The sequence below is a fragment of the Mus caroli genome, chromosome 10 (assembly GCF_900094665.2).
Source record: "Mus caroli chromosome 10, CAROLI_EIJ_v1.1, whole genome shotgun sequence".
Classification (NCBI taxonomy): domain Eukaryota; kingdom Metazoa; phylum Chordata; class Mammalia; order Rodentia; family Muridae; genus Mus; species Mus caroli.
The window spans coordinates 54,554,673-54,579,630 of record NC_034579.1 but is presented as its reverse complement, the minus strand read 5'-3'; the positions used below and the strand labels follow the sequence as shown (position 1 = coordinate 54,579,630).

Below are 24,958 nucleotides of genomic sequence, written 5' to 3'. Positions count from 1 at the left end.
GTGAGCCACCATGTGGTTGCTGGGATTTGAACTCCGGACCTTCGGAAGAGCAGTCGGGTGCTCTTACCCACTGAGCCATCTCACCAGCCCCTGGATTTTTTTCATTGGTAGACAGCTATTGTTGGATATAGCTGTAAGCCTGTAAGCCATTCTAATAAATCCCATGTATATTCTATACAAGTATACATATATATTTCTGTTTCTCTAGAGAATCCCAACTAATCACTATTAATCAATCATCAGCTTGTTAAATGTAAAACGGTATCAACAGCTGGTCCCTGTGTTGTGTGAATCTGTGGTCCCAGGATTTGAAGGGGCTGAAACAGGAAGGCAACTTAAGACCTGCTTGGGTAACATGGTCAGAGCCTGCCTCAAACAAACAAGTGTCTACAGAGAACACTACACAGACAGGGAAAGTAACTTAGATCTCTGTCTATTGTGAGGAACGTGAGTGGATGGGGAAGAGTTCTGGGCTGGGGATGAAGGCCAGTGGTAGAGCTCTTGTGTATCACGTGATCTGCAGCCGCAAACCCTTCGGAGCTGGCCCTTGTGTCCATGAGCTTCGTGTCACTGTGACAAACGCCTGGGAGAACCTCTAAGATGCTTACTGTGCCCTATGCTTTTGGAGGGTCCTTGCTGCTTTGGTGGGTTGGCAGCAGAGCTCATTGCAGTAAGAGGGGCAGAGGGGTCTGCTACCTCAGCGTAGCTGGGAAGCAGAGAGCAGAGCCTGGGTATCCCAGTCTTTTTTTTTTTTTTAAGATTTATTTATTTATTATTATAGTAAGTACACTGTAGCTGTCTTCAGACGCACAAGAAGAGGGCGTCAGATCTCATTACAGATGGTTGTGAGCCACCATGTGGTTGCTGGGATTTGAACTCAGGACCTCCAGAAGAGCAGCCAGTGCTTTTAACCGCTGAGCCATCTCACCAGCCCCCATCCCAGTCTTCTTTAAGGATACGTCTCCAAGTGGCCTTAGCTCCTTCCAAAAGACCCACTGCCAAGGTTCCATTCCCTCCTAATAATGCCACTGGCTAGTGACTACGCTTTAAACACACAGCCTTGGAGGAGGAGCATCTAAACCACAGCGGTCTTATCTGCATGACCCCACAGGGAAGACAGTATAGCATCATACAGTGTTTTTGTTATTGGGGTTTTTTGTTTGTTTGTTTTTCAAGACAGGGTTTCTTTGTGTAGCCTTAGCTGTCCTGGAACTCACTCTGTAGACCAGGCTGGCCTCGAACTCAGAAATCCACCTGCCTGTCTCCCAAGTGCTGGGATTAAAGGCGTGGCCACCACTGCCCAGCTAAATAAGCTGTGCATTGGCCAGTCTTTAACCTTCTGGTCTCAGAAGCTTTTACACCAAAGTATTACTCAGGACCCCCATGGACTTGTGTGTGTGAGAAACACACACATTGGCAATTAGTATGCTTGAAAATAAAAGTAAGAATTTAAAAATACACGTATTTAAAAATAATCTTCCAATTTCAAATTAAGAAAACAATAATGTATTATACAAGAAACATAAATCCCTTACAATTAGGGGAAAAGGGGGGTACTGTTTTCCATTTTTACAGATCCCTTTAATGTCTGCTTCAAAGGAAGACAGGTAGCCTGTGAACTTCTGCACCCAGCAGCTGTCTGTGAGGGCCGCCATAACAAAGGGCCGCAGACCAAAGGCCTCCGTAGCCAGTTTATTTTCACAGTTCCTGAGACTACAAGTTCAAGATCAAAGCACTCGGGCTCAGTCTCTCCAGAGGCCACTGTCCGTGGCTTGTAGATTAGCACCTTCCACGGGGTCTCACAGGCCATTCCTCTGGGTCAATCTTAGTCCTGTCTCTTTACAAATGACTCCCAGTTTCCTCTTATGGAGTCCAGGTCAGTGGAACTTGGATCCACCCTGATGGCTTCACATGTCACTTAACTGCCTCTTTAAAGGCCCTGTCTTCAAAGACAGTAACATGGAAGGACTGGGGGCTAGGCATGACACAGTTCCTAACAGCAGGTGGAAAAGAAAATCACTAGAACAAGTCCAGAAGTATTGAGGAAAAAACTTCTAAAAACACACAACAGAGCCCACCTAAGCCTCACCTTAGCATAGCTCAGAAAAATACAAACCACTCATGTATACACTGCATTTAACTCCCAGAGCGATGATGTCCTTGTATCAATGACCCTGTCCAGAGTAAAACGGCCAAAATACCTTAGTACAAAATTAAAATTAGTATAAGATTAGTCTGGACAGCACACCCACCCTCCCGCCCCCAAGAAGGTTTCTGGGGATTCTGGCAATACAAAACTATACTTTGAGACCAAAGGCTTCCAGGCAAACAAAACAAACTTAAAAAAAAAAGATTTATGTATTTTTAAGTGTGTGTGTGTCTATGTACAAGTGACTTGTGTGACTGTGCATGTCTCTGTGTGTGGCATGTATGCAGGTGCTCACAGAAGCCAGAAGAGGGTAACATATCTCCTGGAGCTGGAGTTATAAGCAATTGTGAGCTGCCTGACATGTGTGTTGGAAATCAGCCAGTCTCAGGACCTCTGGAAGAGCAGAAAGCACTCTTAACCACTGAGCCATTTCTCCAGCTCTAGATTTCTCAATCTTATTAATTCTCAGATTGAAAAATCAGGATAATGGTAATGGTGGTGATAGTGATGGTGGTGGTGGTAATGGTGACAATGACAATGCCCAGTGTGTTGCTGTGAAGGCTGAGTCAATGTGCAAATGCATGGCCAGTAGGCATATTCTGCTAAGATTAGCTACTACAGCTTGTAAAAACAGAAAACTATTTCTCAAACTTGACCAGGTATAGAGGACATGCCTTTAATCCCAGCACCTGGAAGGCAGAGGCAGAGGCAGGCAGAGCTCTGTGAGTTCAAGGTCAGCCTGGTCTACATATCAAATTCCAAGCTAGCCAGCCCGACTACATAGAGACACTATCTCAAAAAAAAACAAACAAAAGATAAAAATTTTAAAAAAAGAATCCTAATTCTACTAGTATCTACCAATACACAAAGTACTACAAAACACAAATTTTCACGTGCATTCCATTAGTTAGCATGCTGCCATCCCCACGTCACCTCTGGAAAACTGACCCCTGTGCCTGAGAACCCACCTAATGACACACAGCCTGCCTAACCTCGAGGTATGTGCTCACATGTGGAGAGAACAGAAACTCTGAGATCTGATAACAGTTCTCCTAAGAATTGAGAACCTGACATATCACACGGCAATTTCCAAAATGAAACTCAATTTCTACAGGTGTTAAGTCATTAATACCTAACACCTCAAACAAATTAATGGAGAAGGGCACCCGACAGTGGGGAAAGATGCTCTGGGGAGGCCAGTGGGGTCAAAGTAGAGCCACGTCTGTGTAACACCCTGAGGTGATCTACAAGACCTGCCTGTCATCAGCAGCAAGTTGGAGTCTTTTGGGGAAACAGACCCTGACATACTTACAAATGAGTCCTTGGTAAAAGAATAGCTAAGTCAGCAAGTGCCGCACCCAGCACAGGCCACCCGTGCACAGACCACAGCACAGCCACCTGGGAAGCTCATTTATTTGCAGACGGTCTGTGCCATCTCAGAGAAGCAACTCTCCGCATCACCGTGGTCGGCCGCACCTCAGAGCTCAGGAGCAGACTCACAGAAAGGAGGGTGGAGGGTAAGGAGGGAAGGACAGAAGCCAAGGAGGAGGGGGAGGATGAGAGCCAGGAGGGAGGAGCACGGGCTGGAGCACCCTTCTCTGCCGGTCAACTGGAGGCCAAAGGGCCTGCTGCTGCCACGCTGCCAGGCTCCCGACGTTCACAGTCAGTCACGGTTCTCTGCTGCTCTCCTGAGAAGAAACCAGAGAAGATGTGGGATGTGGCAGAACAGGACTCCAACACTGTTACGGCTTATTTGTTTTAATGTTTGTTTCTTTATGTTTTGCCTGCATATATGTCTGGGCACTATTTACATGCCTGGTCTGTAGAGGCCAGACTAGGAACTGGAGGTATAGATGGTTGTGAGCCTCCGTGGGGGTACTGGGAATTGAACCCAGGTGATCTGAAAGAACAGCCAATGTTCTTATGCACTGACCCAGGTCTCTAGTCCCTTGTGGTTCTTTTGGGATTTAGGGGAGAGGACTTAGTCTCATACATCCCAGGCTGGCCTTGAACTCTCTATGTATCCAAGGATGACCTTAAACTTCTGAGTCCCCTGCCTCTCCCTCCCACATGCTGGGACTACAGGCATTGGCCACCATATACTGTTGTGTATACAGTTTCATGTAAACTATTCACATACTCTACCAACTGAGATATATCCCGAGCCCTGCACCGAAATATTTTTAGGGACTAAATTTACAATGAAAACGGACAGACCAAGCAGCATAAATGTAATCATGACTACTGAGAACTCTGGCCGCCGAGGGAAATGGAAGTGGGGTAGAAGGGCCATCTGCACACCAGGTTGGGATCAGCTCTATTCACAGTAGTCAAGAAGTGGGAGAAACCCAAGGATCAGCTGTGCACAGATGGGTAAACAAAGTGTACATACTACAGTGGTCAGTATCCACCTTTAAGAGGAAGGCAGCACAATGAGATGACAGAGAGTGGTGGATCTGAGGACACTATGCTAGGACAAACACCTCACTCTGGCTGCATGAGGTACTCAGTTGTCACAGCATGGGGACAGAGAGAGTTATATGGTTGCCAGTGGCTGCGGGAAGTGAGGGATGAGGAGAGCGCTGAAGGGCAAAGTTTATGTGGCAAGAGGTGGTGGTAATGACAGCATGGCGACACACTTGGATTTAATAACACCAAACCAAACAAGGGTGAGGGCTCATGCTCTCCTTGTACCCACGAGCATCTCGGCAGACACTGTGGACCCTGGATGACCATCAAAAGGAACGTGGAGTTGGGGGTTTGGAGGGACCACCCAGGACAACCAGCATCTGTCCTAAATTCGCTCTCTATCGCTAAGATCAAAGACCATGACCAAAGTCAACTTGGGTAGGAAAGGCTTGTTCCACATGGCTTGTTCCCTGCTTTCTTTTATGTCCTAGGACCACCTGCCCAGGGCTGACACCACTTGCAGTGGGCTGGGCCTGCCTCCCCACATCAATCTTTAATCAAGAAAACACCCCACAGGCTTGCCTACAGGCATGGCCATCGAGTTCCCTCTTCCCAGATGCCTGTAGTTTGTATCAAATTGACAGGAAGCAACCAGCACATCATCCAAACCCCACAGCCACGCCCCAGGGACTGGAATGAAGCCTCTCTTCTTCGCCGCCTTAGGAAGCCATTCCATTTCTAGTGCTGTCCATACCCACGTCAGGAGAAGTCAACATGTCCGCAGGAGGCATAGTTTCCAAAGCTGTCCACCGTGAACCTCTGGGAGATGTGAATAGAATTGAGCCTCAGGGAACCAAAGTAGAAGTTCTCAAATGTCTGCAAAGGAAGAAATCAGATAGAGCTGGAGATGAAAATGTTCACTCTCCCTTCTGTCTTTAAACACCACACCACAACAATCCCAGCCTCCCCCGCCACAGGTTTCTCCTGTCAGTGTTTATTATGAATAATGATCCTAGAGAGGAGGAATGGGGGTGGAGTGAGAAGGGACAGCCGGTTCTCCTCCTCATTAGTCCTAAAGCCTCCCTGAGAAAATGCATTGGAGAGGAAGGCTGCAAAGTCAAAGCCAAGATGTCTCTACCGAGCAGACACTCCAAGAACACGCAGTAAAGAGCCTGGAACGTAGATAGCCGAGCAGTGGTGGCACACACCTTTAATCCCAGCACTTGGGAGGCAGAGGCAATCAGATTTCTGAGGCCAGCCTGGTCTACAGAGTGAGTACCAGGAGAGCTAGGGCTACACAGAGAAACCCTGTCTCGAAAAACCAATAAAATAAAATAAAATAAAATAAAATGAGCCTGGGGCTGCATGCACTCATGGGGCTTGACCACAGGCTTTGACTTTCAGTTACTGACCCAGGGAGTCCTGGTAGTATCAGATTTTCTTAGGGTGACCTAAAAGCCCAAAGGACGTGTTCCTCTACCTTGTCAACAGCTCTTACTAGGGTCACTGATGGCCTAATAAGGGGATGAAGCTCATCCCAAACAGGAGGGGGACAGTGCAGCAAGGGACACTCGATGCTCAAGCGTGCAACCCTGCCAGAGAACACTGCATGTTTCTGGAAGCCCTTCAGTTAGATGAGAACTCGGGCCAGCATTCTCTAGGAACTGTTCCACACTGCATCTTCCATTCTGAGTGCTTCGAGAGCGGCAGTGGGAGGGAAGGATCTGACCTTGTGAAAGTACATTCAGAAGGCACACAGTCTGAAGTGACAGTGGGATCCATCCCAGGGGACCGAGGAAGGGTTGCAGATAGTAATCTATGGCCACACCACCCCAACACACCCCATCTCATCTCAAGCTAAGTCAGGCCTAGGAAGAACCAGGATGGGAGAAGTTTGTTTGTTTGTTTGTTTTGGTCCTGGACTTGAGCTCAGGGTTTCTGCATGTGCTCTACCTCCAAGCTATGCCCCCAGCTCCAAGCAGCCTTTCAATATGAGTAGCCAACACCACTGAGTAGAATCTAAGGGTGGAATAACGCTCTGCACACTGGCAGCTGTCTTCTCACTTTTTGACCAGCCCCACGCCCATGAACTCCAGGCTCTGCCACCTCTCTTCCTCCTGCAATTAGTGGCTCAGAAAAATGTCTGAGATTCATTAAAAGCTAACTTTACAAAGTCCAGTAAATATTGATTCTTCAACATGACATCAATTTGACCCCAGAGGATCTATGTGGAGGCTGTGAGCTGCGCTCTCTTGTCTTTTTGAAGGGAGACCAGCTCTCTCCTGCACTGACTTACACAATTAACCCTGTTTCTTGGCTCAGGCAGCCTGTGCAAACCATATCCACTCTTGTAAAAAAAAAAAAAAATTTGAGGCTGAAATAGTTATCTGCTAATCCCTTTGCTGAACATTAATTTAAAGTGAAAACCACATAAACAAGACTGACAGCTTTACAGCTTTGCAAACCAAAGCCCTCTAGGTACAGACAACACATAATAACCAAGAGACAAAGGAGGGGCAAAATGATGCCATTGGGGCTCAGTGTCCTACAAGTTGCTATGGAAAGACTAGTGGCCTTTGAGACCTCTACCCCTCCCTGTGTCCACAGTCCCAAGCAAAGGTACAAGGAGCTGGAATGAGCCACCCACGCCTGGACTTTTCCTCTTACAGACCCCCAGACATCATCTGCCCAGGAGGACCCTTACTACTCTCAGCCTGATGAACGGAAACCGCGCATGTGCGGTAATGAAGTTAGCTAGACATGATTCCAATGAAGTACTCAGGAGGATCAGCAGGGGAGTAAACATGCACGCTCACCACACTCTCCAGGCCAGTGCAGGCTGTGAAGACAATGTGTGCAGTGACCACCCTCCCCACCCCCACCCCCCCACCAAACCCGTGTGGGACAAAGAAAGTCACAGTGAGCAGAGACAGGGAGACAGACCTGCAAAGATGCCTTCTAAGTTGTCACCTGTTACTGAGACCCAGGAGTTTCTTATGGTGTCTCTAACACCTCCCTATTCTCTATGTCTGGCATTTATTTTACCTTCCCAAGTTCCTGCTTTCTCTGGTGCCGTAGCATCCAGTCAAATGGATTTTGCACATAGCTGTCTGTAGCTCAGGCTAGCCTTCTTTCTAGCCTTTCCACCTCTGTCTGTGTTCCTGTTCTCTCTGAATGCTTGGAAAGACTTTGGGACAGATGATCATGCACTGATTTCTCACCTATTTTATTCCTTAGTCACTGTTATATTTTTAGCGCGAAGCCTTGCTGTCGGTGCTATCAATTATTTCTGGTGACTCATCAGAACATAAACCCTGTGGAAGGAGAAACCAAGACCTGTGTATTCTGTATATTTCCTAACAGTACCTAGTTGTCTACGTGGGACCAATAAATATCTGCTGGGCAAAATAACAACAAACCTCCTGCTATGGCCTCACCCTGTCTGCAAGTGCATGGTGGGGACAATGTGACATGTCTGTGTGTAGGCTGGAATTAATTTATAAGTCCGTCAAGAAATCCCTGAAGGGGACTTACCAAAACTTGTATTACCTCTAATTAAGCTGGGAGTGGGACACATATCTCAATTCTAACTAACACACCTTTAATCCCAACACTTGGGAGGCAGAAGCAGCCAGATTTCTGAGTTCAAGGCCAGCCTGGTCTACAGAGTGAGTTCCAGGACAGTCAGGGTTACACAGAGAAACCCTGTCAAAAAAAAAGAAAGAACGAAAGAACGAAAGAAAAAAAGAAAGGAAGAAAGAAAGGAAGGAAAAGCCTAGTCAGTAAGGGAAGCTTACAGAGTCTGCTGGATCTCTGCTTCTGTCTACTGGGAACTGGACTCTGCTCTTGGCTCGGTTGCTGATGCGGAGTATCACTTAGCACTGTCAATGGACATCTTGTGCAGGTACATGGCATGGCTCTATCTCCTAAGTCTTAGGGTAGGAAGCTGATGAGAAGGAGGAGGTGTGACTATGGTCTTACCATGAGTCCCTGCTTGCTTGTCTCCAGGTCTGAACATGTGTACAGACATGCATTCTCTACTTCAGTGAAAATGCTTACCTGGAGCCAGGATGGAGGCAAACACCTGTAACCCCACATTCAGGAGCCTCAGGCTAGAGGACTGAAGCTTTGAGGCTAGCCCAAGCTAGGTGACATCCTATCTCAACAATACAAACAAAACCAAAAGCCTCCGCTGCAAGTGCTAAGTGTGTGGTGGTGAGAGGACCAGCACTGCTGTCTCTGAGTCTAAACCAGCTGTGAGCAATGCACCCCAGTCTGCCATCGTTCTAAAAGGCTACAGCAGAGCCTAGAACAGCCTCGCCTGTGGTTCTGGCCGCTCTCTGCTTTCTGCTCTCCATGTGAAGAGGCTCAGCCTCACTTCCAACATCTATGAATACCATCAAGCCTGCACCAACCTGGTGACTGTGACTCTCTGAGACAGCAGCCAACCAAACCCTTGCCAACCTTTAGGTTATCCCGTCAGATATTGTGGGCCACCCAGAGGGGACTAGAACTGGGCTGGACCTTAGGGCATGTACAAGACAGGGCATGGGGCTCAGAGGCAGAAATGAGTGTGGTGAGCAGGGCCAGGGAGGCGTCCTGAAAGTTACAGTGAGAAAGACTCAAGGAGAGACGAATTGATTCCGGAAGCCCCTGAGGTCAGGTTCACAAGCTAAACCTCGTGCCAGCCAGAGAAACCCACTGAAGGTATTCGAGCAGGCGGGGAGAGTCCATCTTGAGGAGATTAGCTGGATGCAGAGGTCATCTCAGCTGAGACAGAAGCCTTGGAAAGGCTGGAGTAGTGAAGCAGCAGGAACGAGGGACAGAGAGAACATTCTGGGTGTGGAGAAGCCAGGAAGCCACTGTAAGCAGGCACAGGAGGGTGTCAGAGCATTTCTGAGAAGAATCACTCTCGCCTGGCCTCCTCAGGCACCTGCACGCTGCACATGCCCACAAACAGACATAATCCATCCAGCTGTCTGTCACTATGGCTGTATCTCCAGCTGTCACGTCTCAGGCCCTTCTCCAGTCTATAGGTTATGATCATGCATTAGACATGAGCTCTGGAGCACAGTTAGACATGTGGAAGCATGTTGCCATAAAGAACTTTACAAGTATCCACTTTTAAAAATTGAATTGTAGCCAGGCAGTGGTGGCGCACGCCTTTAATCCCAGCACTTGGGAGGCAGAGGCAGGCAGATTTCTGAGTTTGAGGCCAGCCTGATCTACAGAGTGAGTTCCAGGACAGCCAGGGCTACACAGAGAAACCTTGTCTCGAAAAACAAAACAAAACAAAACTTTGTTAGTCTTCACATAGTAGGGAATGAACCCACTGTTATGAATTAGAAGTATGCCCTTGCAATCTGTTTGTAAAAAGTTGCTGGTTGCTTCTTTTAACTTTATGATGGTGTTTATGTGTCCATTTAAATTGTTATGAACTCATTCATGACAGGAGATTTCATGCTAAAAGATGAAACTGAACCGTAAACAGCATTAACGGCAGGCCACTGCCGGCTGCATCCTCACACCCTGAGAAGTGGAAACTTCTTTTCCTCCATGGCCCTTCTCCCCTGAAGTGGGTCCTGAGATACTCCCTGGAGAGACTCCCACCTTGTGACTGTCTACACTTAGATGACCTTGACTACAGGGAGCTGAGGAAGCCCTGAGTGACTGTGTTGGCAGAGGCAAGGCCATGCCAAGGACGCCATGCATAGCCTCAGCTCAGAGGGACGCCTTCCTGGGGGACCAAATGCAAGCAGTGTGCAAACAGCGTCCATGATGGCTCTCTTCCCCAACCCTCCCATTCCCAGATACTGACAGCCTAAAAACTGCTTCCCTGCAGACACTTTCCTACCGAGAGTAGCTGAACCTGTCCCCTTAGTCCAGCTGTAGACCATAAACCAGTCTTCCCTGTTTACCTGCATACAACAGCCCACCGCCATGCTCAAGTCTCTATAGTAAAATGCTGAGATTCCTAGGTGCCGAGGCTCCATCTGAGAGCACAGTCCATCCCAGTTTTCTGTTTCTGGGTTGGCCTTCTTGTCTTTTATTTTACTTTGGTTTTTATTTTTTGACAGGGTAGCCCTCTCACTGTGTAGCCCTGACTGTCCTTGAACTCACAGAGATCTGCCCTGTCCCTGCCTCCCGAGTCTCACTGTCCCCTGTCAGGTCCAAGTGCTATGGATCCATGTAAGGACAGCATCACGCTGTATCACCAGGGAGAAGAATCTAAGAGTCCTCACTGTGTCCAGGCAGACTTCTACATGTTCCGAGGGCAGGCAGCATGGTGACTGGTTGCCTGCAGGACTTCATTCACACCTGACTGCACACAGTTCTGGCCTCTCCTTCCCTCCTCTCCCTCTCCTGGCTCAAAGGAACTGTGTGCCAGCTACTCTGGGTATGCAAGCTCTTCTTTGAGTTTCATATTTTCTGTGACTTCTATAATGTCTGAAGGTAACAGATCTGTGTTCTGTCTCCCTAGAAACCCAGTTACTATTACATTTAAAGATTAAGCTCTTGAGGGAAGGAGGGAAAATTCTCTTTGTCCTTCCAGTTCACTGCAAGCTGGCCATATTCTCTCATGCTTCAGTTGTGTCTCCCCATGCATGACCTTCTACTCTCTAGCAAGTGTAAGAAGAAAGACAGGTAAGTGTTCTCCACTCTGGAGGCTCTTGTATTATATACAACGTGGTAACTGTGTGTGTTCTCCCCTCATTAGTCCGCCTGAGTCTTGAACCATCACCCTGCCCTGGTCCTGTACTCCGTGTCTGACCCAGCCTGAATTTCCTGCCTAATTGTGTGTAGCCCTGAAGACTTAATGTCCCAGTTCAAAGGCTGCTCTTTGTGGGCTGCCCAACTGGGTGGAACTCAAGATGGCTACCAGGGTGAGCACCTGCAACATTCTAATGCCACCTGAATGCCACATTCCACAGCACTGAGACAGCTGACAGACGACAACAGTTAAGAACCGTAGAAGAGGAGGTACCCAAATGCCTGGGCGATCTTGATGGGTACCCAGGAGAGATAAGAGCATTCTTCCCCTTTGGTAGCACACCCCAGTCCCTCACATCTGTGCCCCTGCTCCCTAATGGGTGCGGAGGTGGACTTGTAAGTTGAGCTTCCAATTCTCCCATTTTGGCTAAGAATCTGCTCGCTCACTGCTGAATGTAGTTCTGTTGCTGGCTCCTCAGTCCCCAGAGAAAAAGGCTCCAGTTTAGTAACGGCCTAGTGAGAGGAGAGACATCGATCTTTTCCTGTCATGTAAGGTAGAGAACCGAGGCTTCTTTCAGATAGCCATTTAATCCCTCGCTGTGGGCGGCTCCCCTTAAGAGAGGTCTCGGGAAGGCCTAGCCTAACCTTCAAAAGCTAACACATGGCTTGCACAGTGAGCTCTTCCCCTGAACCTGGTTCCTGGGTCAGCTGACTAGAGCTCAGCTGAAAATTTGTAATTGAATTTTGGGAGAGAATGAGTATAAATGAACTAAATTGCTCCACTGAAGTCAATGCCTAAATGACAAGGAGAGACAGAAGAAAAAGCTCAAACTACAAGTTCAAAAGCAGCAGAGAAACCCCGACTGCTCTTTTGAACTTAAGGCAGTTCAGGAGGAGCAGGAAGACAAAGCATTCTGTTGTTTAGGAAATAGTAGATCTGGTGGGAGATTTAATAAAAAAAAATCCAGTCAAAGAATTTCAGGCCCGTGGAGTTTTCCTCCTCCTGTTTTATAACAACCCCGGGGATGCTGAGCTCTCAGCATTATCTCCCTAGCACTTTCCTGATACTCATACAGCTCTGTGGTTATAGGGGTCCCTTAAAGGAACATAATGAACAGCTACGGAGAAGGACTGCCGATGTGGGGAGACTTAACAGGAATGGAAGACTGCCAGTGTTCTCCAGGGACAGCAGTAAGGACAAACTTGAAAACTCTAAGAGGAAGCTCTAGTACCCAAGTCAGGGAGGATTTGAAAACTGTAACGTACACACAGCGATCCTGTGCCGTGGACACAAAGATCAGGAGGAAACTAAACTCTTCCAGGCAATACAGTATACACCTTTAGTCCCAGAATTTGGGAGGCAAAGGCAGGTGAATGAATGTCTGTGAGTTTGAGACCAGCCTGGTCTAAACTAAATAGGTCAGCCAAGGCTACATAGTAAGACCTGTCTAAAAACTGCAAAGAAAGAAAGAAAGAAAGAAAGAAAGAAAGAAAGAAAGAAAGAAAGAAAGAAAGAAAGAAAGAAAGAAAGGGGGGAGGGAGGGAAGGAAGGGAGAGAGAGAGAGAAACTCTTTAATGTGTGCTCATGTGTGTTGGGGTGCAGATGTATATAGAGGCCAGAAAACAATCTCTGCTGGTGTTCCTCAGATGTCATTAGGTTTTTATTTTTGTTTTTTGAGACAGGGTTTCTCTGTGTAACAAGAACCCTGGCTCTCCTGGACTCACTTTTTTTTTTTTTGGTTTTTCGAGACAGGGTTTCTCTGTGTAGCCCTGGCTGTCCTGGAACTCACTCTGTAGACCAGGCTGGCCTCGAACTCAGAAATCCGCCTGCCTCTGCCTCCCGAGTGGTGGGATTAAAGGCGTGCGCCACGCCTGGCTGGACTCACTTTGTAGTCCAGGCTGCCCTCATTAAGCTTGGCCTGCCTCTGCCTCCTGAGTGCTGAGATCAAAGGAGTACACCATCATGCCTGGCTGTGTCATTGTTTTTTGGGTTTTGTTTTTGAAACACAGTCTGACTCATGGTTTGCAGATTAGAGTAGAAAGACTACCAAGTTCCATAAGTCTGCTGTAAAACCACCTGAACATTGTCAAGAATAAAGTCAAACACCATGTTCCATACAGACTCCACTGACTGCTGCATCAACCTGAAGGTGAGGAAGAGGCACCATTGAAGAGAAAGCTCCAGCACGCATGGTTGTCCTTCAGACTTAGCTTCATTCTTGGTTTTTTTCTTTTTTTCAAAGATATTTTAAATTTTGAACTGGATACAACGGCTCATGCCTTTAATCTCGGCCACTGAGTTTAAAGGCCAGCCCAGGCAGTAAAACCAAGTCTTAAGAAAATAAACTTGGTATAAAAGGCCTATTAGGGCACTCAGAAACATTTCATGGTCACTTGTGTATTGGACATAACCATGGAAGTGGTTATTTTTAACTTGTCAACATTATTATATGGCATTTAAAACCAGGAACCTTAAAAACTTGTTCTATCCATATGCCCTCAATTGATTGTTGGGACATGCTTTTTTTTCCTCTTTAAGTAAAAAAATTAATAAATTTAAAAAAAGAAAGAAAGAAAGACTACCCAGAATGCCCCAGAGGTCTGCCTGTCTCTGCCTCCCACACTAACACTGCACGCACACGCTGGCATGCTTGGCCTTTTCACATGTTTTCCAGAGCCTAAGCCTGGTCCTCGGCTATGCTGGACAAGCCGTTCTATGACTGTACCAAACCCATCGGCTTTACATTGCCAGTGCAAACTGGAACTTTCATCAGCTGAGCCATCTCCCCAGCCCAGAAAATTAAACCTTTTCTGTCACCAAGTGAAGACAGATTGAGAGCCACTGGGACAAAGCAGGTTAAGGTCAAAACCAAGGGTCCAAACTGGGCAGTGGTGGCGCATGCCTTTAATCCCAGCACATGGGAGGCAGAGGCAGGCCGATCTCTGTTGAGATCATGAGTCTGGTCTACAGAGTGAGTTCCAGGACAGCCAGGGGGCTATAGAGAGAGACCCAGTCTCAAAAACAAAACAAAACAAAACAAAACAAAACAAAACAAAACAAAAACCCAAGAGTTCTCTGACAGAGAACTCAAAGTTAAAATGGAGTCTTCTTAGCCAGCATCGTGACACACACATCTGTAACCCCAGCATGGGAGAGGGAGGCGTAGGAGCCAGCAGGTTTGAAATGAGCCTGAGCTACATATGGCCCTGTTAGAAAACAATTCCAAGCACCCTGCTGGCGCGCTCTCATGCTCTGTGGAACCACGGGCTTGAGTTTGTTTCCTGGGGAGAGCACAGAGGGGATTATTGATTTCTAGTAACACAGTGGTTTACACTGGAAGAAAGCAAGCAGCAAGCCAGAATGCTGACTGTAGCCATTTTTCCCAGCATTCACCTTGGACCCGCAACTCCTTCCTCCCAGTCTGGTGGCTAACCATCAGACACCAGGAGGGGCTGCAAAACTGAAACTGGAAATCTTGGAGTGTGACCTCAAGGTACAGAACTAAAGGAAGGCTGGTCCTAACAGGAAATAAGCCTGCAGGGCTTCCTGCCCCTTCTTCACTCTCAGACAAAGCAGTGGTCATAGTCCTCAAGTTCGGTCCTCAGCTCTGGAAAAAACAACAACAACAACAACAAAAACACACACACACACACACACACACACAAAAAACCCAAAGATCCCTCTTTGGAAAACAAGTTTATTTATGGGAAAGTGAGCTGACTCTGCCACTAGCAGCACTTGATGCTTGAGGCCTGACCACCCTGATTCAGTCCCAGAACCTAGAAAAAGATAGGAGAGAATCGACTCCCAAGGGCTGTCAGTGATCTGCACACATGCACATATGTTCAAACACACACACACACACACACACACGCTCACTCGCTTGCTCTCTCTCCCCCCCCCAAATAAAATAGTTTATTTATTAGTATTGTGTGTGGGTGTGTGCTGGGGTGTGGACATGTGTGTGCCAGAGATACGTGTGGGTCAGAGGATAACTTACAGGAGCCAGTTCTCTCCTACTGTGGTTTCAGGGACTGAACTCACACCATCTGGCTTTTGTGACAAGTGCTACTACTGGCTGGCCCAAAGATTTCTCTTTTAAGAAAATGTGCTTCTTGGGCTGGAGAGATGGCTCAGTGGTTAAGAGCACTGACTGCTCTTCCAGAGGTCCTGAGTTCAAATCCCAGCAACCCCATGGTGGCTCACAGCCATCAGTACAGCTACAGTATACTCATACACATAAAATAAACAAATAAGTCTTTAAAAAACAAAGACAAGAAAATGTGCTTCTCATGCCGGATGGACTCAGTGAGCTCCACTGCAGTAAGAGAAGACTCAGTTTAAGTTCATAATGGAAATGCGAAGTGTGTGATGGGATTGAGGATGTCATTTAGTGGTTGAGCGGCTGCCCCAGGATGTGTGAGGACCTTGGTTCACTCCCAGCACCAAGGAAGGAAGGAAGGAAACACACAGCATGTAAGTCCTGCATTGTAGGACAATGAAAGGCAGCCTGGTTCCTAGTGGAGCACAGGCTGGAAACTCTGGTGACCCTGAGGGACAGCAGACAGTTTGCCATGCTCCCAGACACTAGGCTCATGCACGAGGCCACAGCCCTCCATAGATTTGTGGCCATAAGTCACATAAGGGCAATGCCCCAAGTCCCTCCATAGGTAGAAGACATGACCTGTGGTCCTGTAGCTTCAAGACAGATCTCCATTTTAATGGGGTACCTAAAGGCCTGGAGACTTAGTCAATAAACTCCCCTTCCCAGACACTCCTCCCTGCAAAAGGTATTTAACCTCAGGCCCGCCCGGAAAAACTGGGATAAAGTTTTTACTCATCCACTTTCCCCCATGACAATAAATGTCTTAAAACCATGGACTGTCTCTTTTCATTGGGATCTGCCATGGAGCAATGAAACAGACCTTCGCCTAAAGAGCCGGCTGTCTAATCTTCCACAGAAGGCTTCTCAGCACTCCTAGCCACGGCCTCCACCAAGCCAAGGACAAGCCAAACAAGCCAAGGACTCTCTCCTCCTGGCAGGACCCAGCTGGAGCTCTCCCCTCTTTTCCCTTTCGGCTCCAGGCTAGATCCAGCCCATGTGCCCCCACTGCATTCTCAGCTCTTCCGCAGCATCCAGCAGCGCCTGGGTGCCCAGAGCCTGAGAACCAGACACCATGGCCTCCCTGCAGGCTCAGAGACCCCCAAGCCAGCTCCGGCTGACTGTGCTCCCCATCCCCAAGCTCCCCCTAAGGGATGGTGCTTTCTCTTGTTTTCACACATGTGACCAGAGTTCTGAAGCCCGTGTGGGGGTGTGGGGGTGTGGGGGGGGGTATTAAGGAACACCAAATGCACGATACTTTGAAGCTTCCCCAGTGCTTGACTTTCAGACTGTTTTACCAACTTCTACTATTACACAGTTACCCTGTTTACAGTTCACAGTAACAGTAATGGTACTATCTAATACTTAATCATAGTGCTTGCCCACCTACCTCTCTACATGGGAAGGCAGGTAACAGGATAACTGAAGACAGTGTGAGTGACAAGCACTTTGAGCGCCTTGGAAAGATGCTCCCTGTACAAAGCTTAAATAACACCTTTCATCTAAGGATCTAAAAGTACCTACAAATCCCAGCTCATTAACCCTTCAAAAAGTTGCTGTGATGAGAACCAGAGCTAAACCTAATTGTTCTCACTTAAGAGATAAGAACCAGGGCTGGCCTAGGACCACTGACTGAGCTAAATGAAGAGCTCCTAGCAGCAGGCCTAGCATACTGGCCAACAGAAGGCTGTGACCAAGAGGCAGTGTACTGCTCTTGAGAATAACTAGTCGGTATCCAAGAAGCCAGCTTGGGAGGAAACTCCGCCCTTAGGCTGCAAGCATAAGTGCTCACATGTTTCAGGGCTGTCGTGGCTTGACTATGAAATGCCCTCACAGTACTTAGCCCTGAGTTGGTGTTTCTTGAAACCACCATTTTGGGAGGTTCTTGAAACATCAAGAATGTAGGGCCTAACAGGAAGTTAGTTACTGGAACTGTGCCTCTGGAGATAACACATGGTCCTTTGCCTCTTACTTTGCTCTGTCCTGTCCACCATGCATTGGACAATCTCTGCTACCACCCTTTGCTGCCATAATGCTTTGTGTCATCATGGCCCAGAGTCAAAAAAGCCAAGTACTATGTGCTGAAACGCTGAACTGTGAACCAAAAATAATAATAATTAATAACAAACAAACAAACAAACAAATAAATAAATAGATAAATTCTTCCCACAAGTTGTTCCTGTCAGGTACTGGACTGCAGTGATGATTTAAAGACACACACACACACTCGCTCACGTACATACACACACAGAAAGTTGACGCTGGAGAAGTGGGAGCCCATTACTCTGACTCACACTGTGGTTTGGAAGCTTTTGGAACTTTTGGGGGGGGGATTAGCAAGTGTCTGGAGAAGCAGGTCTAAAAAGCTTAGAATGCTAAAGTCTGGTACAATGGCTGATTCTGGTAAGAGTTAGAATAGCAGACCAACAGAAATGTAAGCAGTCACAGGCAGAATCCGGAGGCTTCAGACAGGAACACTTTCAATGGGAACTGGACTGGAAGCCATTACTGCTATACTCTGGCAAATAACAAAGCCTTTACCACAACCTACACTTTTGTCAGAGGCTGACTTTAAAAGCGACACACTGACAAATCTAGCAGCCATGTCAAGTCAGCTTTGCATCCAGGCATGGTTGCTAGGCACTTCTGGCTAAGTATATAGTAAGCATCAGAAGCAAAAAGAAGGGTCCAAAATACTAGAAAACATTGCAGTTTGGCCATGAAAGTCAGTATAAAGACGTTTCAGTTAAGGAGCTGGACATGATGGCTCACACTCATAAACCAAGTACTTAGAAGGCTGAAGCAGGAAGCTTTCCATGAGTGTGAGGACAGCCCAGGTACACAGTGACATCCTGCTTGGCCCTGCTCCCCCCTTCTGCCCCTCCACAGAAACCCTAGGGTTAGGAAGCCGCTGTTTCTGGAGAATAATGTCACTAGGAAGAAGCCATAGGGGCATCTTAGAACTGCTCAGTCCCTAACCATCATGGCCTCAAGGGTGTAAACGTGCCTACATATTTAAAACACCTTCCCTACCAGGTGGTGCAAGCTTTTGATCCCAGTACTTGGGAAGCAGAGGCAGGCGGATCTGTGAATTCAAGGCTAACCTAGTCTATAGAGTAAGTTCCAGGACAGTCCTGCCTAAAAAAGCCACAAACAAATAAACAAACAAACACTTCCCTTGAGAAGACATAGTGGCTAAGTCAACCTGATAGCACAGAGCCACTTACAAAGTTGCTTACCTAGGAATCAACTGACCACACTTAGCCTTCTTTGAACAACTCAGCCATGTGGACAACTATACTCAGTGCTCAGGCAGCCTAGGCCTCGGACTAGTGAGGTGTCTTGGCACTGGGCCCTCCCCCTCAGCAAGGCCCACACCATCCCCAGCAGACTGTCGGCCCGTGCCTGCTGCTCCCTACTTCTGTCTCCCATGTTCTCTGCTGCCAATTACCTCTCTTAGCCCCAGTTCTGCTTTGGGGATAGGGACAGGGCCAGTTCCCAGGTCTTTGCCAACTCTGACTTCTGTTTCAGATGTACAGGCAGGCAGAGCAGAAGTTAAAATCATCCTCAGCAACACAGAAACATTTGAGGCTAGCCTGGGATGAGATATTGTCGCAAGAAATAAGATATTACATAATAAACAGAAACGTCTTAACATCAGGGTAGGTGAGAGGGCTCAGTGGGTAAGGGAGCTCACAACACCAAACCTGATGACCTCAGCTCAATCCCTGGATCCACACGGTAGAACAAGAACTACATACACACACACACACACACACACACACACACACACACACACACACACACGCGTGCACGCCAAAATACCACCCCAACTCATGTCATGAAAACTTGTAAAGAAATTGATTAATGGGCTAAAAATATAGTCAATTTTGAAAATATGTTACTAATCTATTTTGCAATTAGGATCACAAACATTTTTTCAAAGTTCTATTTGTTAAAATTCCTACAACAGCCAGGCATACACACCTGGGAGACAGAGGCAGGTAGATCTGAGTTCGAGGCCAGCCTGGTCTATAGAGGGAGTTCTAGTACAGCCAGGGCTACACGGAGAGACCCTGTCTTGAAAAACAAAACAGCAGCAGCAACAACAAAATCCTCAAACCTAGAAGCTGCTGCTGAGCCTCGGTGGAGGGGACAGGCCCTTTAAGCCCTCAGGTCTTCCTCGCTCACCCTTGACTTCTGGCTGCATACAAGGATTCTTCTATGAGAGCAAGTACTGGAGGAACGGAAAGACAACCTGGGAAGCAGGCATGTCCAGGAGCAAAAGCCTCCATCTGTTTAAAAATACCCACAGAGGCTGTGCCTGCTTATACCAGGGCAAGCCATATTCCTACACACAAAACAGGGAAAATGCAAATGTCTTGAGGGTGGAGCTCACAGACAGAGACACTCGCCTGGATGTTGGAGGCCAAGGGACATGCCTAGCATGGAGGAAAGTCCTCTGGAAAGGACCTAGAAGTTTCTCAGATAGCCAAGGCTGACTTGTTTCCCCCCAATATCCAGAGCTACTCTCTGCCACAACTTTGCCACCTTTGAACAGGATATTTTATGAAGAAACCCTATATTTACCATAGGAAAGAATGCTAAGTTACAACTCCGAGTACCGTGTTCCTCAGTTTTCCATTGCTGTGATACAAACCAATTTAAGAGGCTGAAAGGCTTATGTGGCTCGTGGTTTTGGAGATTTCAGTCCTCGGTCACGTGGCCTCAGTGCTAAGCTGTGGTAGCACAGTATGCCACATGTGATTGTGTAGCAAAGGGAAGTTTGATTTCATAGCATCCAGGAAGTGAGAGAGAGAGAGCCATGAAGGATACAGAATCCCAGAATCCTCTCTAAGGGTGCATCCCAATGACCCACACTCCCTCTATCTAAAGCTCTCTATCCTCACAGCACCACCACAGCTGGAGGATCAAGGCTTTAAGATACAGGAAGCCGGGGGACATTCCAGAGCCAAACTACAGAACGAACACCCTGATTATTAGTTACTCCCTGCCAACAGTCTAACGGACCATTCCAGAGACAGACAGACAGACAGACAGACTCTACTTTCCTTGAAAGGATAAAAAGAGAAGGTTCACTAGAAATCTTTATAGCCACAGTCTGGCCTCATGGAGCTGCAATACTTCTAAAGACTGGGACAGCAACATCCACTTCAGAATAAAAGGCATTGTTTTTGGCAAGGATTTGCTATCTTGCAGTCATCTTCAAGTTCAGCCCTAACTCCGGCAGCCAGGCTACTTTTAGTCTGAAACCTCAGACTGCAGTGATCATGGTGAGAGAGTCAATAACAATAGCCAATAATAGCCGATAAAAAGAGGACACGGTGTTCTCACTGAGAGCCAAGGAGCACGGCCAAGGACAGTGTGTGGGAGGATTGAGTGCTATCAGCAGCAGCCTCCATAAGGGAAGTGTGAAAGGCTGTGTGTGCACATCAGGACCAGCTACAGCTCCTCAGGCTGTGTGTGTGTGTGTGTGTGTGTGTGTGTGTGTGTGTGAGTGCACATCAGGGCCAGCTACTGCTCCTCATCCTGTCAACAGGGCACTCCTACTTCTGGTTCTTCCACTCACAATACTGAAGTCCTTCGGACAGAGCTGGAGTCCCTTCTGACAAGGATGGCTTTCCTTGCACTAAGAGGAAAGGGACTTCCTTCCCAGTCTGCTCCCCAGCCACCTGCAAGTCTCTGCTGGATCGTGCGAGGTCTGTTTGCAGCCTGGCCCCTCCTAGGGAGGTGGCAAACAGAGAAAGGGAAGGAAGGCTATAAAACCTTCTGCAAGTAATCACTCGGGGTTGCACTTTTGGACGGCTGGCCCACAACTCGCTGCTGATGCAAGTATTATCAAGTTTAAGACTGCTGTTAAGACCAAATGACCTATTAGAGAGTGAATTAAAACCGATATATACAAACAGGATGCCAGGCAGTTCTGCTGAGCACCTCAATATGCAAAATGCTAAGGGACTTCCCCTCCCTGCAGAGCCTTTCCATTTTGAAAACTAGCAAGAAAAAAACACGGAGCAGGGGGCGGAGGTGGTGGAGCCAGGAGGTTGTGCTGACAGGGCTGGAAAGCTTGTGCCTGACCTCCATGCAGGCCGCACATGGTGCCATTCGAGAGCTGGCATCTGAGACGGGCCGATGGCAGCTTGATCTGTTGCCAAGTTTCTTCCCCAGAAAATCCTACCTCGAGGCATGGCTATTACTGTTTTACCACAGTAAACTGTCTGGCGGCTGCTTGGCTGAGAGCCTCCTCGGCCCCTAAGCCTGTAATGCAGCTCTGAGGGTGGCTGCTGTCTCAGAGCTGACCCAGTGATGTTTCTGCAAAGAGCTGCCATGGGAAGAACCAGTGCTCATTAAGCTTTGCGATCACTCTCCTTTCTATCTCCTGTCTGGTCACCTTCCCGCAGACAGTGCTCATAACAGTACTCAATGGCCAGGAGAAGGCTCACAGGGAGGAAGTACAGGTCAGCAGAAGCAAAGCCCTACATCTCGTCTCACAGGAAGACCTAAGCAACTCGGCCCGCCCCGGGGCTTTAGTGAGGTTGGGCACCCAAGCCCTGACTGTTGGCTGTGTCAAAGTAACAAGTGGAGAAAAAGGGCATGGGGGATGGGGAGGCCAGGGGGGAGGGGAGAAGCCCAGCTCCACTCTCAGTTCTCCAACATGGGGATGGGATTCAAAAGTGAGAGCAGATCAGATGTCCTCAGGCAACAGGGTGTCTACATATGCACAAACAATAGCTGTCCAAATAATAGCTGAGCTAGGGACAACTCTTGCAAGCTAGAAGGCGGACTGCCACATGCTATCAACTCCGTTATTGTCACCTCATTAGACAAGACTGCACCCTCAGCCAGAGCTACAGGACACACACCTTCAGTCACCAGAGCTTTACACGTTGTGACACCCACTTCTGTCCCCATGGTCCTGCTCAGCCAGCCACCTTCCCTCTGTGAAGGCGTGGCCAGACTCAAACAAGCAAAAGGCTTTTTGGAGGAGAAAGCATTATCATGCCCAAGCATGCCTTGAGAGTTGAAAGCCATAACAATCTAAAAAACAGTCATTGGAATTCTGCTGGATTTCTAGCCAGACAGCTTTCTCCCTAGCTTTTAATTTTTGACAATAATGTTCTGCTTTGACTCTAAAATGATTTCATGGATGGAAATCTGTCCTTTTTAGAGCAATCACCACTTCACAGCACTACCGACTTCACTTGTTCTTATGCCAATTCCCTAACTCTTAGAGCAATAATCACACACAAGTACCACAAGGGTGCCTACCCACAGTGCTTTCCTTCAGTCAGGAGCCGTGTGTGTGTGTGTGTGTGTGTGTGTGTGTGTGTGTGTGTGTGAGTGTGAGTATGTGTGTGTGTGCTGGGTATGCACTTAGGCTTGCAGGGCACACTCATGTGGAGTCCAGATGTCAACACTAGGTATCTATCTCTTTATTACTTCCTGCTTTTTTTTAGACTTATTTATTTTATGGATATGAGTAGACTGTCGCTGTCTCCAGACACACCAGAAGAGGGCATGAGATCCCATTACAGATGGTTCTGAGCCACCATGTGGGTGCTTGGAATTGAACTCAGGACCTTTGGAAAAGCAGTCAGAGCTCTTAACCGCTGAGCCACCTCTCCAGTCTCTCTGCTTTATTTTGTAAGCCTGTCTCTCACTGAACCTGGAACCTGCTGTTCTGTCTGTCCAGCCAGAGAGTGTGAGGGATCCCTCTATCCCCTCACCCCCAGCACTGTGATTACAGGTAAATGCTGCCATGCACTGGTCTATGCTGTAGACCACTGTAAACAGGCGGATCCCTGGGGCCCATAGTCAGTCAGCCTAGCAAACTGGTGAACTCTAGGTTTAGTAAAAGACCAGTTTCAAAAAATGTTAAAATCACTTTCTGCTCTTACAATGGACCCAGTTTTGGTTCCCAGCACCCACATTGTAGCTCATAATGATCTGTAACTCTAGCTCCAGGGGATCTATCTGGCCTCCATGGGTATCTGTAACTCACATGGCATGTGCACGTGTGCGCGCACACACACACACACACTCTCTCTCTCTCTCACACACACACACACACACAAAGGCACATGTATGCACAGCACACACATATACACACACCCACACACACACAATAACTACAATAGATCTAAACAGAACCAACACTTGACTCATTTCTTCAGTGAGTAACACACAAAACAAAGAACAGATCCCTAGGCATGCCTGTGGATGAGTATTCCCAACATTAGAACAGGTACCCATTCAAAGTACTCCTGGGAAGGAGCTCAGGATTAAATACCCACCCCTCCCCCCTCAAACGCACCAGCCAGGCATCTCGCTAGTGCTTTCTGCTTAGAAGATATCCAATAAATGTTACCACACATTTCATTCCGAGGAGAGCCAGCCGTGAGTCCCGGAAGAACAACGGCAACCTCTTGGTGTTTTCTGCACTTGCTGGCTTTGCCAGACTGTGCCTATGTCTGGTACTGTGTTGGCTAGACCCTATAGAATCTGTCAGCACCCCCAGGGCCGAAACAACATGTAGGAGTATTCCAATGCCACTGCAAAGAGAAGTCAGCAGAGTGTGTGACTGGCGGGGAGCCAGGAGAGAAGAGTCATTGCATGAGAAGGCGACCACAGAGCAGTGAGGGTTATCTTTCCAGAACAGGCACTGGCTTCCATCAAAATAAGCAATTGGCTGAGCCAACACACATCTCAACAATGGCTTCACCCCACTGACAGTTAGCTGGTTCTTCAGGCAACCTCATTAGAGTCTTCCCTTTCCAGGCAACTTAACACATAAATTTAGGGAAAAAATTTGTGTGGGAGAAACAATGCCTGGATGTGGATGCTCCCCCAGCAAACTGCATGCAACAGAGACCAGCTGCAGCTCTTCAGGATGCTCTAGGGGCCATCTCTAACACCTGTCAGGTTGACTGCGCAGTGCTCTTCTAGCACTGGGAAGACAGCAGCACTCCCGGTCACTCCCACAACCTCCTGGTTTAGTCATCCAGAATAAAGGTGGAGGGCAGCAAGATGCCTCAGGGGGCTAAGACGCTTGCTGCCACCCCTGATGACCATGTCTATCATTAACACAGCCTAGTGACCCCACCCATAGTCTAACAAGATATCCCATCATAATCTCCTTCCTAAACTCCACAAACGGCTGCTTGTGTGATGGATAAGCTTGGCAGCAGCTTGTAATTCAGCACCGAGCACCGAGGAGGGAAGACGGTGGCTCAGTCCCAGCGCCTCCAGTGCTACCACAACAAACCTACATGGCTTCTGAGAGGAGAACCGGGTACTAACTGCTCATTAACTAGTTACTATATCTTGAGGCTCCATTAAACAGTCACACCAACTGATGCGGCAGAGGCTGGAGACTCACAAGTTCAAGGGCATCAAACCACAAGCTAAGATCCTGTTTCAAAAAGACTGTGCTAGGGGCTGGTGAGATGGCTCAGTGGGTAAGAGCACCCGACTGCTCTTTCAAAGGTCCAGAGTTCAAATCCCAGCAACCACATGGTGGCTCACAACCATCTGTAGCAAGATCTGACGTCCTCTTCTGGAGTGT

The 24,958-nt window shown here is 47.8% G+C and overlaps 1 protein-coding gene across 3 annotated transcripts in view; it reads right to left on the bottom strand.

Moving 5' to 3' along the window:
• Positions 1-3,540: 3,540 nt before the first annotated feature.
• Ascc1 (activating signal cointegrator 1 complex subunit 1) overlaps positions 3,541-24,958 on the bottom strand; it is a 93,571-nt gene continuing 72,153 nt past the window's right edge. For 2 of the 3 annotated variants that reach the window (XM_021174518.2, XM_021174519.2), the window contains exons 10-11: positions 5,313-5,434; positions 3,541-3,837 (exon numbers count right to left, since the gene is read on the bottom strand). In XM_021174518.2, the coding sequence (XP_021030177.1) occupies positions 5,318-5,434 (117 nt within the window). In that variant the 3' untranslated portion in view covers positions 3,541-3,837; positions 5,313-5,317. The remainder of the gene's footprint in view (positions 3,838-5,312; positions 5,435-24,958) is intronic. The other variant, XM_029482653.1, reaches the window with a different exon arrangement.